We start from the raw sequence: 14,079 nt of genomic DNA on the forward strand, positions 1-14,079 counted from the left end.
GTGCCATACAGAGACTGTGCAGCTATTGGTGAGTGACGCCGAATTTAAATAAGCAGCAGCAGCAGAATTCCTTGTGTGATGAGGGGATCCTTATTGTAAAGGACCATTACCACAGCACAAGCCCTAACACAATGTTCCCCCCTCTTTGCAACACAGCATAATCTGGAGGATTCCTGATGACAGACTCACATCTGCTGTTTTGGTTTTCATTGTAAAAAACCACAAAGGAAAAGCTATGTAGCAAACTGCTTTGGCTTGCCATTTGCCAAAATGAATGCAAATCCCTCCACTGCAGAGAGATTGCCTCTGCAGCAAAAAAATTAATAAATATTCCTCCAGCTTACTGGGAAATCCCCCTGAAGTGAGGCATGAGGTTCCCAGAACTTCAGAAGCTGGGCATTGCCTCTCCAGGACTGTGACTGTAATGAAAAGAGATGTTTCGGTCCTGTTCAGCTACAGAACATGAACAACAAGGTTGCAACAAGCAACAGTTTATTTGTAGAAAAATCCTTTAAAATTTTACTACATTGTAAGATTAAGGAAAAAATAGTATTAATATATGTACATACAATATATATTAACAAACACACATCGCACCAATAAAATTACATGCTTTTTAGAACAGAGAATGGGTCATACTCCCTCATAACATTTATGAAGTTGTCACTGCAAGAAACCTTGCTTCCTTTTTTTTTTTTTATCCCCATCAAAGTTTTCAAGTACAGGAAGTAAGTAATGCAGGATCTAATAGTAGAAAAACTTTGTTATACACAAATTACAACTGACAGCTATACAATATTATTCTGCAGTATCCAACACTTGTGGTTTTTGATCCCTATAATGATATGAACTTTACCTGAGGTGCATGGAAATAATGAAGTATGATAATTGGCAAGTTAAGAGATTTTCACATTATGTTTCGACTGTAATTAAGTTGATTAGGTATCGCACGTCTATACCCATAGCAGTGGCACAAGAATGCTTGGTCTGAGTTATCACCAATGTCTTAGAAGTGCAGGAAAAATCAAAAGGCAAGCACCACTTGCAATGATAAGCATGCAGACAATTTAAGTGAAACAGAGGTAGCATGTTCTCCTAACTCCAGCAGGGCCATTTCAAATTAACTGCGCCCTCCCTTCTGCAAAAGGCACTCGCTTTTTCAGCTATAAACAATGTGGTTTTAAATTCAGTCAGATTGAGCACAAATGGTGGATTTCTTTCCTTACAAATATAAAAAAATGTTAAGCAGAGGACACGATGGAAGGAAAAAAATGGATGTAAGAAGTACACATTTCAGGTAATATGTGCTATTCCTCTCCCTCTACATTTTATGGGGAGAATCAAAATATTTTAAAAAACAGTTGCAGTACGTAATCCAAAAGTTAAGACTTTCCAGTTAAAATGGCAGTATTAAGCAGCACATTATGTGGAATAATTTTAGGACAACAGAAGTACACCAGCCTTTTTAATAGATAAAGGGCAACAATTCACAGTTAGAAGTAGAAAGTTTACGTGCAGAAAGGTGGTGCTGGAGAAGGATAAAGATCCTTCAATGTAAAACCTCATAAATGCAAATGCACAGAAACTCTTGAACTGTATCTTTTATCCTTTCTGCAGTTTGAAAAGGTATCCATGCAAAACATATGCTCTTACCGTGACACTACAGAGCTAATAGAATTATAAGATGTGCCACTGTTACAACTAGAAGCATAAGCCTCTTGACCATTAGCATCTAAATTTATTTTGAATACAGAAGATGCCTTCAGTAAAAAGTCTGCTGCATCTCTGCGACCTAATTCCCTCAACTTAGACATTAGGATACCTACAGTGCTCTCAGGAGCATTACTCCACTCCTGCAGAAGGGCATAGACCGGGCTTGAGATGAAGTCATTTTGTGTTCCATTATTTGTATTGTACTTTGCGACAAGATCAGCAAGGCCCAGATTCATGGCCAGAAGGCACCAGTCTTTGCCCATAGGATCAGGTGGATCCAAAAGTCGACTTAGTTTTCTCCTGGTAAGTAGATTCAGATCAGAAACATGAATATCCATTCCTAGGCTTCCCTGGGAGTAGACATCAAGACACCCAAAACACAATATACTGCTAAAGCTCTCTTTATATCCCCCCATAGTGTTAGTTAGTGATGTCTCCTTTTGACTTTGTGCACGGAAAAAGTCTCTAGGCTGGTAGACCATTACTGGTTCATGATGTTCCCTCAGCTGCTGAGGGCTAAGGTAGTATTTCCCGGTCAGAAGGCCTGGTAAGGTCGTAGCTATTAAGTTATCAATGGTGCTGCATACAGAATCCAGAAGTAAACAGCACTTGATCTTCTCTGTTTCCAGTCCTCTAACTTGAACCTCTATACCCTGGCCATGGTTGACTAGCAGCACTAAAAGCTCAGCTCCACGATTCATAATCTTTGATCCGTTTACCCACAGACGTATATCAGCATCTCCCTCTGCGCTTTGCTGATGAATCCACCTGCAGAGATTCACCTGAACTTTATGAAAAATTCCACAAGGAAATGGCGTAAGATGTTCCACAGGAACGATTCTAACACCACCATAAATCAGAACCTCATCCTCCTCATCTGTCCAAGACCTGTGGAGATTGTCAGTCTTTATGAGAGCAGGAATATCCACCATTGCTCCACTGCTAAGGTCCCTTGCACAAATATCCATGGCGTCCAGAATCTGTATCAGTTCTTCCACATCACTGTCTGTCACCAGACGCTGGATGTCCTCTATAGTGTACCGACCTCTATAGTGATGGAGGGCTTTTGGGTTCTCCACTGACAGGATTTTTCCAAGGACATTCGAACACAGCCAGCGAGGATCCAGAAGCACAACATCTTGGACAGTTTCACTCTGCATAATGTTAATCTGTTTATGAATATGAAAGTTACTATTTACACCTTGTGAAGTACAAGATGATACCCCACATTCTCTCCTTCCTAACTTAGTAACCCAATTATTTAATTATCACTGCTGACAGAAGAAAAACAAATAGTGCATTTAAATTTCTTGCAAGTATTCAGAGCAAAGAACAGATCTTGTTCTTGATTTCCCCTAGTAATGGAGTCATTAGAGCCCAACAACTGTAAAACCTAGTCATGACCCACAAGCTATTTATGCAAAGGTATTAGCCGATGATTCTAATTCTAATTCTAATGGACACACATAAATTTCTTACATGCCGTGGACACATTAGGAACTACTTCATTTAAGATGACAGCATACTCAACCTTCTCCAGTATTTTATATTCTTACAACTATAGCAATAAACAGTAATTCTTCCTGTCTCAAAGAAATTACGTTGAATGAAATAGCAGCCACAAGACAATAATGACAACAAAAAGCATTATTAACGCATGTCTACTTGTTATGATGTCAAAAAAGGAGCTACAGACATTTGCTTACATCCCATTAAGCAATATTCTACTAGAGCAGTTCCTTGCTAATAGAGATATGCAATTTAGATTAAAAACACTTACTTCTCCTATGCTATGCAACTGCTGTGCAATATGCCGTAGGTCATCTTCACTTGCTAGAGGATTAAGTTGTTCCTGTACATCGTATACAAACTGCTGCAAGGACATCAGCTGGTTGGGCCCATTCATTTTTCTCCATGAAGGCAACGTGGAGATTATTTTTTCACAGAGATGAGTTATAGGTGGACAAGTCTTACAAAAGCACAGAAAACATCCACTTGTGATTCTACTTTGAGAGTATAACAGTACTATTGTAACTAAGTTGATTAGGTATCACACGTCTATACCCACAGCAGTGGCACAAGAATGCTTGGTCTGAGTTATCACCAATGTCTTAGAAGTGCAGGAAAAATCAAAAGGCAATTTTTTTTGTTTTAATGGAGGTTACAAGGTCTAATGCACTCATGATGCATCTAAACATCTAAAGAGTTTCCCTTGTGATGGATCCTTACTCTTCCATCTGGCATTCACTTGCCATAAAACTTCTTTTGATAAATTCCAGAAAGAACTTCTATTCTGAAATAAGCAAACTTTCCAAGCATCACCATTACAAAAGGAATCCTGACACATGGAACAAAGTGTGGTTTACATAGTCCTGCCTTGTCCAATGTGCTGACCTTGTCAAATGTGCTTGTGAGTTCAAGATGTAGTAATGCCTTCATGTACCTAAGAGTTGATCTTTATTTCAGAAATCGTCAACGTTTAATTAAAATCTGTACTCATCAATGACTGTACAGGGACGATTTACTTCAACACATGAGGCAGCAGAATACTAGATAAGAAGTAGTTGGTACTTTTATCAACTGATTCTATTTAACCATCTCTAGTGCCTTCATCCTATACTCTCAAGCCAGAGCCTACACTTCTTACACAGCAAAGCCCTTCAGATTTCAAGCCAGTGACCACAGCTACAATAAAGTGTTGTTAGAAAAGAAAAGGTTATTAAATTAAGAGACCACTGGGAATGTACAATGGGCTGAATTTTGAATAAAACCAAATATTTTCCTCAACCTACAGAATGAACTTAGTAACATATTTACTCTTAAGTGACTTTAGAAAACATTTAATACCTATCAGAAGTAGCTGTAAAAAGTTTCATTGTTAGCCACATGACTGAAAGGGCTTTTAGTATAAAGAAATTTAAATCCATTTAACACAGACTGTGACAACTTTACTTGGTCACCCTTAGTATAGCAGTCTGTGGATTCATGGTGATGACATCAAACCATGCCTATTTTATCTTTAGTCTCCAAATACATACACTTAAATATACATATGACTCCAAGCACATGTTTTACAGTAAAAAAAGTGTGGTAAAATGTGGTAACACATATTCAGTCCACACATCTATCCTGGGAATTATTTTTCTACAAGGTGACAAAACTGTTGTACTAGTTTTTTTTTTAAATGAAAAACTTATCTGCATGACATGTTCTCTGTAACACTACACTGATAAAAAAAAAAAGAAAAATCCACACTCAAATCATCATAATCACAGTCAATTCAAAATATGAAACTATAGCTTTGAACAGAAATTCTGAAATTGTTTCAAGACAGATACTTCTGGTGACCTGTAACAAAACTTCTGAAAACACTCCTGAATCTTTGATGTCAGGAGTTGTTTTATCACCAGGTCTTGCATGCATGCTGCCAAAAATTTGCAACACTACACATTTCTTTATGTTTCATAATGTAAGTACTAAACTTACAGTAAATCATTACACAAGATTTTCACATTTTGGCTGGTCCAACCCAGATGATTATACATTACTTACAGAAATTATCTGGCTTCTTAGTTCTTGCAGGTGATTTCGGAGAAGCTTCATATCTTTAGAACCAGATGCTCCAGCATCCAAGACAAATAATTTGTCTGAAATTTGCAGATCATTCCCAAACCTAAAAGAGAAAAGGTGAACAATTATTAACTTAGTCCCAAATGCAGTTTTATTTCTTAATCCAGTTGTACTTCAGTCTTAAATTACAAAAGAATTAGTTTATTTCATGGAATTATGAAGACCTTTAAGTACTGATTATGCTAAGATATTTTATAAGCACAGGTTCTCATATAGCTGCTCTCAAATCTTCTTGAAAATAAGCAGAAATACTGAGAGAAAATTGTTAGTCTTTCCTAAGGAAGGTGGCTGAAGATGCGTAAGAAAATTACAACTACATCGCAGGACCTGCAATCAGAAATGCCAAACACTTTGCTAAAGAAGGGGCAGCAGGAACTAATTCTTTTGAATATCTTTGTATTTTTTTTCTTTTTTTTTTCCCCCTCACTTTGAATAGTGCAGCAGTCATTGCTATTGACACCAGCACTCTCTCTCACTTCCTTTTGACTTTTCAACCACACACACTTGTTTCCCTGGCTCTGGACTGATTTGTATTTAAAAGGATTCTAACATAAAAGATTACATGCAGGTATTTTCTGTTTATTTAAATAGATTATGGTACTGCCCCACCACTACTGTGCTGGAATACCTATATCTGTTTCTTGTACAGTTCAGACAAATGCTTACGTCAGAGGTGTGGTTTCTTTTTGCATGTGTTATCCACTTACGTACACAGTGTGAATATAAATTGTTGTTACTTTATACATTAGCATGTTTGTGAAAAATTCCCCACTAGCATGCAATTAGCATGCTCTCCAAACATAGGATGAAGAAGGCTATAAGTTTCTCTAACTTCTAGGAATGTCTTGGATGACCTTGTCACCTGTATGACTCAACAATATCCAGCTGTTCACAAACTGTGTTGGGAGCACCTCCAGGTCTGGTTTAAGTTTTCTTCCTACCCATCCTGATATAGGCCTTTGGATGTATCCCAGTATTTACAGAGTGAGACTTCCTCAGCCTCAACTGATTTTTGCACCACTTGGCTTATTTTATCTCACTTAAGGCAACTCGCTCACTGTAATATTGGTAAATTTTTCAATTTTTGTACAATACAAACTTCCTGAACATACCTTAAAAATCCACACAAAAAAACCGTTTGCATATTTCTATACATTTCAGTATTTTTAATTTTCAACTGACATGTTTAAACACTACATATAAATACACTCCTCACTCACCTGTTCCTGATTTCTTTCAACAATGACATGTCTTTGTCATACCAAAACTCTCCTGCAACAGGCCGAGGAAGATTCACTATATCAGCATGTGTGGCAACCAAAACAACACGTAGGTGATTTTTCAGCTTTCCACCAAATGCTAGAAGAGAAACAAGAGCACTTCCTCACTATGAGACATGAAAACAGAGATGGTCTGTCTTACTGAGCTGGGAAAGTAGCAATACATCTTACATTCTCCATACCAATCACTTTTGCAGTGGATTAATCAACTCTAAGCATAGTCATAACTGTGCTTATATCACTGATCCTTTGGCTGTTACCTGCTTTTAGCATTATCTATAAAATATCCAATTTGAATAGCTACAATCTTTGAATAACATGAGGTACATTGGTATTACATTACTTTATTGTTTTAGCAAAAACATTAATAAAAAAACACTAACAATATATCTATTAACTACAAACTACAAAAGCGTGAGGAACAATAATTAAAAATTACAGCTTCTTGAAAGGGTTTATCAATCTTTGGATGGTCCTTAATACTACACGTGCAAAGCAGAGGTTTGTAAGTAGAACACAAAATGTCTACAACATTCATACATTGGTATGAATGCTATTTTGCAGTACTTACACACACAATGACCTCTCACTTAGGTGAGAGTTAAGTAGGAAAGCCTGGCAGAAACCATGAAAAAGAATGAGAAAGAAAGAAAGAAAGATACAAATGGCATGAATGAGGTGACAGTATGGAACACACAGTTTTCAAACTTTTCTCAAGCTTATCTTCCAGAAAAAAAGGAAGATCATTGAACTATTTTTTTTTAAAAAAAACAGTAGATCAAATCCTGCTTGGTTTCTTTTCATATGGGAGAAATACGCTTACATCACTGCCTAGTTTTCATCAACTAAGAGCTACACAATCTCAACTCATTCACGAAAAGCCATATATACCCAAATCCCAAAATCTTTGTATTTCAAGGTAAGTACTTCGTGATTGTAATTTTTTTTTTTCAGCTGAAGGACTAAGACAAAATGATCAGAAAATAATTCCAAAAGTTTAAGTTTTCTGCTAACTTCAGTTACTATATATAACGTGAGATATTTGTAACAGTACAAAAAAGCATGGGTACCCAAACAGAGCTTGTAAGTATAAACACTGATTTAAGCAAAGTACTTAAATAATGCTGATAATTAGATCACAAGAAGAAACAATTAACTCTAACTCAGTCAAACCAAGAACTAAGTTTCCTTGCCTGACTGAAGAGCAGTGTAAAGCTTTCAGCAATTGGTAATTAATTGTACTTTCAGTTTTGATACTTTTCTGCAAATTACTGAGCTTTCAATTCCAGAAATAATTTTGTATTAGTTAGATCCAAATGCTCATATTGTTAACCTTGTGATTTGACCTAAAATGGAAAATGAAAGACATACCTATGCTTGAACTACAAACTGAAGGTCTGTCTTAGCTCATCATTATTATTATCTGTTTTAGAAAATGCACACAGAATCAAGCAGAAAACAGAGAGAGGGGAATACTCTTTGCAGCATGTAAGCATTTGATATGCTTGTCTAAAGAGTCCCTAGCGTTGGTCCATGAAGGTGTCACAGTCTGCAGACCAATGCTCAGCTAAAACCAAGAACATGTTATATGGTATATATACCCAGACCTGCAGACATTTTAAGAAAAAAGTTATTTAAATAAATTTGTTTGCCTGTCAAACTTCCAGTTTGTTAGAAAGCTTGAATATAAAACAAGTAAACTGAATTTTAACCTGTGAACATGTGAAGTGAAATTTACCAGAAATACTGGTTTCTGTACACCTTGATGCACCAAATACAAATCTAGTTAAATATGTTAAAAGTGGCACGTACTGAGAGGTAATGCCAAAATGATGTTCTGTCCTTTTCTCACTAACAAGACTGATTAATTCTGGAAACACTGTTACTTGGGGTTAGATTTAAGGAGAATTTAAGCAACGCATCTAACACCGGTTATAAATGTCATGAAACACTTTTCCATGCAGTTTATATGATGTAAAACTCAATCTACCATTTACAGTGGTGCACTGTACCTCATGACCCTTTATAGTCAGACTAAGTGGTGTATATGACTTTTCAGGCTTGTTCCATAGATAAAATTTCCTTTCTCTAAGAAACTTTGTGTAAAGTGTTCTTGAATACATGGGGATGAAGACATATAACAGGACTCAACGTGGAGGATGTACAAAGTTGAAAAGAAACACGAGACGCTTTATCTTACAGTTCCCTAATATTTCATTAATAGGCAGAACAGCATACCTATGGGCTCCTCAACTGGGACTAATGATTTCAGGAAATTGAGCCAAAAGGTCACTTGATTTAACTGGATTTCATAAGGCTCCTCAAGACTAAAAAGCACTAAGTGAATTGCAGTAGGATCATTTGCAGCAAAATAATCGTAACAGCAGAAATACACAGGATTCCCAGAGAATTCCCAGATGCTGAAATCACCAACTCCTGAAAAACAGACAAATACATAAACAGATCACACTTTGTCAATGATCTTGAAGCCTCTTTCCATCATGGAAGTACATACAAAAGAGTTAAACTGAGCTAAAAAGCATATGCATGTGAGAAAGTAGGACCGTAAATGCAATCACGAAAAAAAGAACAGGTTTCAGTCAGTGTCAGAGGCTGGGAAATTGCGTCCTCACAATCCGTTCCTCTCTCACATTCAGTTCCCTAGGACATCCAGCTGGATGCCACATGAAAGCACCTGTGTGTTAAATGCATGCAGCCATACACATCACATTGGTCTTTGCCTTACACAACAGCATCAGATCTTTTAATTCCTCTGAAAAACAAGAATAGCATCTCCCATTTTTCTCCTGCAAACCCCCAAAAGCTCAACTTTTAAATTAATTTTTCTTCTTAACATGCCACTGCTGGTATTAAAAACAGGTGAAGGACATTCTCAAAGATGCCACTTTGCTTTACAGAATTGTATTATTCATATCACATTGTTAGGTCAGGAGTGAATTATTACCATGTTAAGGAACCCAACAGCACCGTGCTTCTTTCTGCATCTCCTTTAGCTTCAAGTCAGGAAAGTATTAGTGTGTTGCACTATACAGCTCTTCCCAGACTCATCATCTGATTAGAGTGAAATCTGACACACTTGTGCTACCTCTGTTTAAATAAATGCTGATTAAGATGCATCGCAAGCTACTAGAAGATAAGAAAGCCCAAAACCACAAATCTGCTCATGTGAGTACAGTTATTCAGAGTTCACCCATGTGCACTTTCCTTCTGTATCAAGACAGCACAGAGCAAGAAAAGAAATCCATTCTGACGGACTGTTGCACAACTCTTTCACTGCAGAATTTGACTTGGTTTCAAATTACACCAAAAGAAGAAATTAGCCTGGACAAAGAACAAGCTGTAGCTACATGCTAAACTCTTCCAACACCTAGAACAAACATTTTATCACTACATGTGTGTGTATTCACTGCATTCATAATAAACATCTCTCTCCAAAATAAAATCTTGACTAATCCTAACTCAGACTCAAAATTGCACCTACTTATGTGTGCGAAACATTTTCCTTATTAAGAAGATATCCTGCTGGGAGAAATCTTATCACTTACGTAACTATTAGTATGGCTAGGGGTGCATATGTATAACTTCTATGGTCTTTACAGCAAAAAGTCATATATGCACTTATGACAACCTCTCCGACCGATCCTTCTTACTGCTAACTGGTTTCAGCTGCAGAGCAGTTAGTCTCTTTTCTAAAAAATTAAATCTTAAACCGCACTCACCATGTTTGGTGAGCTTCAGGGCTCACCAAACACGAAGCAAGAATGCTAGGTCCTTCACAGACCTGGGAACCATTTATGTGGTGAGAACACTTGGATCTATCTGAATCTGATAAAACCCCAAGCGACAGACAGTATAGGTGAAGGAGTCTTCATGCTAGTAGCTGGTCTGTCAACCCCCGTCTGTGTATTATAGGTATAGGATTTCATGCCGATTTACTTCCTGCTTAGACAAAACCAATCCCACTAGTGTCAGATTCTCAATCACAGTCACTATCATACCAAGTCAGATTTTTTAAAAAAAGTATTTTTCTTTTTAAAAACAAACAACATGGCATTAACCATCCCACTGCATTAAGGTGTGCCAGCCTAGGGCTCTGCTTACCATGCAAGCAGGCATTTTGAATGTCGATCGCCTTGGTGGACTGGTCATCAGCAGAGAAGTGAGAGTGATGCGCAGGTGAAACTAAAGCTTCTAATACCCCTTTGGTCAGGCCTGGCTCAAACATCATACTACGGCTTCTCACGCTGACATTCTCACAACCAGGATAGAGATTCGTAATGCTTACTGAAACTAGGTCAGGGAAAGGAAAATAAGATTACAAACCATGTGAAAATCACAACCAGATCACTTCAAAATAAGCATTAATGCATAAAAGCTTATTAAAAAACCCAAACTACTCTTTGAGGAAAGTAGTTGAGTACCAAACTATGAATATACACAGGTACAACCTTATTCTGAATGCCAGAAAGGAAAAATCTTAGAATGATCTCATATAGCACTTACTGCCCTTTAGCACTGGTTGGTGAAAAACATAGGAAAACACTTTAATGATCTTGGAATGAAAGGTTTCAACAGTTAAAGTCCTGCTGCAAAGACATACTGCTTTTTTAGGTAAGAGCTGCAATTTCATAGTATGGGCTAATTTTATTGCCATGGAAATGCTACAGATTCATATAGTTGATTCCTGTAAGTAAGGACAAAAATACCACTGTGTAACAACTCTTTATGGGGAGATGGGGGAGAAAAGCAGGTCCTTAACCAAAATTATTTTACTAATAAGCAACTCCCTCAGTTCATGTTTAATTCAGGTTCCCCAAGAGTACATGAAAAACAAAAGGGCTTCTTTATTGACTTGCACCATCTAGTGGAGAAAGTGAAGATTTCTCCCCTTCACTAGATACTGAGTTCTAGTAATAGGGTTCTAATATAGAAACTGTCAGCTGTAAAATTGTACTTTCATATTTGATATTCTATTGTAATATTTTAATCCTTATGCTCTTCTACATAAACACATGATGAAATCACACACTTATTTCTAAAGAATTTAAACAAACCTAAGCACATGGTCCAGTGTAGACCAAATTGTACTGGTTTAAATGTTTATACAATTATGTTACTGAACCTACAGAATTGTTTACACCTTACATAATGACATTAATCCAAAATGAAGATACTGAAATAATCAAAACAATCAAATCCAAACATTAAAACAACCCCACAGTTTGTGTTGAACTGCACAACTTTCAAGCGTGCATAGCAAAGCACAGCTTTCTGGCTTTATATCTAGGTAAGCTCTATTTAAGTGCCTGCTTCAAAGTCACCATTATTTCTATCACAATTTATGGTGTGAATGCATAACAACCGCCCTCTAGTTCTCGCACCAACCAACATAAAAAAAAAATCTGTCTTTAGTCAAAAAAGTTCTTGCACTACCTACAGGAACTGATACGCTTTGAGTGACTTATCTTCCCTTGTATGGCACAATAAATCAAGATAAATAAATCAAGAACTTCTGATTGATTCATTTAATCAATTCCTTTTTTCTGTTGTCAAGAGATGTGAGCCCCTTATGTTAAATGCTGTTTTAAGTTAAGCAAATGCAGTAACAAACTCTGTGCCCAGTATCTTTTCCTATTAAGCCACTCTGTGAGTACGTTATAGCTTCCTCAGGTGACTAGAGAGAAAGTAGAGATAAAATCTACTACTAGCACTGTTCTAACATTGTTTACGTGTGATGAATGAAGCCTAAATCTGCCAGTATCTACATGTTTTTAAAGAAAAAGGCAACACTGACCCCATTTAAAACTTACATAGTAAAACTACTTGTAAACATCAATTTAAATTAGAGTGCCTTGAAGTGCCTGCTTAGCTTGTACACGTTGCACAGCTTCTCAGTGTTATAAATGAGACCTGGACAAAGAGTTCACTACTCTTTCAAGTCTCCTTCTGCCATAACTGTGGGTTCTTCCAATGCTAGGCATGTGCTGAAGTGTAAACCTTGGTAGTTCCTCAACATCCTGCAACTCTTCTCACTTCACACAGGCCAACTGATCCTACACGGTCAAAGCTCCCCTAATACTTCCACACATTTACTTCAGTTTAGAAAAAAAACCATTATCACCTTTTTTGGAGACAATTTTAGACACCTCTTACCGGGCTAACCCACTCCTTATGGAAAAACACTCCAAGACCTCAGAAGCAGTTGTGAATCCTCTGTTACTGCTTAGAGGTCACATAAATACGCAGCATCTGTTTCAATTTTGCACAGAGTTCATGCTACACAAACAAAAATATATAAAATATAATCCTCAAAAACATAATGGTGGAATCTGGTCACAACACTGGTGTTTGTAGTCTAGGATTTTTTGTGAAAAATAAATTGCAGTGTTCACAAGTCCTGTCCTCCAGTCTCCAAATTCATTTATGTAGCAAGTGAGTAAACTAAACCTTCAATACCCCTACACCCTTCATTCCTGCTGCTTCTCTTTGCTCTTTAGTTACGAGTTTGTGCACAGAGAAGTCAATATCCTCTCTGTTTTGCTTTGCTTTCTTAGGTCCTTTGACTGTCCTCTTTCACAGTATGGCAAACAGCCCCTTCCTTAGAAGCTACAGAGACTAAGAGAAAAATATTTTTTTTTGTCAAACATTGCAGATTTGAAGCCATACCTGAAGGTTTAGAAGACAAAGGAGATGGGGGAAATCTGGTTGAGTTTGTGGAGGAGAGCCTAGGCCTACGTCTTCGGAAAAAGCTTCGTATCAGGCCACACTTCAGAGACTCCACAAGGGTTGTTTTCCCAGTGCCAGAGTGTCCAAACAGCTTCAGTTTGATCCGGGGCTGCAGATTCTGTGTGTGTCGCAGCTGCTGGATAAAAAGACCTCGGTGCGTATCCTAAAATTGAACATAAGGAAGAGATTAGAATGTGTGGCAGGGAACTTCTGTTTCCCAACAACCTCAAAACACAGAGTTTAGATAATGCTTTCTTGCCAGGTTCGTGTTCATCTGAATCCGTTCCTCCATCGGCTTCATCAAGCAAGTGACCAGTTACTAGCAGGAGGGCAGGGACAGGCAGACAAAGCATAACTGAGTGTTTGCTCTCAAGAGCCAACTTGAGCGTTCATGAAAATCACGCATGACTTCAAGCTCAACATCAGTGAATGGGAACATTTTGACCTCTGGTGGAGAGGGCAAAGGAGGAAAAAACTACCTTCTATCAGCATCCATTCTCCGTAACTGTGAGTCTCATTAGCCTAACCAAGATCTATAACCTTATAAATATGCATGAAGAATTTTGCAGCAACAGCTACCACCTGAGCAATCAAAAACTTGATGTGCATTTCCCCTCTTCTTTACATCAACTTTATACTCTACTTCATATTCGAGAGAATTCTCCTCTTTCCTCCCTCCCCAGTTCTCTATTTTATTTCCACTTCAGTT

General features: G+C 37.5%; 1 protein-coding gene across 2 annotated transcripts in view; it reads right to left on the reverse strand.

The window, feature by feature from the left end:
* Nucleotides 1–517: 517 nt before the first annotated feature.
* DAPK1 (death associated protein kinase 1) overlaps nt 518–14,079 on the reverse strand; it is a 96,146-nt gene continuing 82,584 nt past the window's right edge. Inside the window, exons 19-25 of one of the 2 annotated variants that reach the window (XM_054054152.1) lie at nt 13,311–13,533; nt 10,746–10,934; nt 8,862–9,059; nt 6,564–6,702; nt 5,266–5,386; nt 3,494–3,682; nt 518–2,882 (exon numbers count right to left, since the gene is read on the reverse strand). In XM_054054152.1, coding sequence (XP_053910127.1) covers nt 1,650–2,882; nt 3,494–3,682; nt 5,266–5,386; nt 6,564–6,702; nt 8,862–9,059; nt 10,746–10,934; nt 13,311–13,533 — 2,292 coding nt within the window. In that variant the 3' untranslated portion in view covers nt 518–1,649. The remainder of the gene's footprint in view (nt 2,883–3,493; nt 3,683–5,265; nt 5,387–6,563; nt 6,703–8,861; nt 9,060–10,745; nt 10,935–13,310; nt 13,534–14,079) is intronic. The other variant, XM_054054153.1, reaches the window with a different exon arrangement.

The sequence above is a fragment of the Cuculus canorus genome, chromosome Z, assembly GCF_017976375.1.
Source record: "Cuculus canorus isolate bCucCan1 chromosome Z, bCucCan1.pri, whole genome shotgun sequence".
NCBI classification, from domain to species: domain Eukaryota; kingdom Metazoa; phylum Chordata; class Aves; order Cuculiformes; family Cuculidae; genus Cuculus; species Cuculus canorus.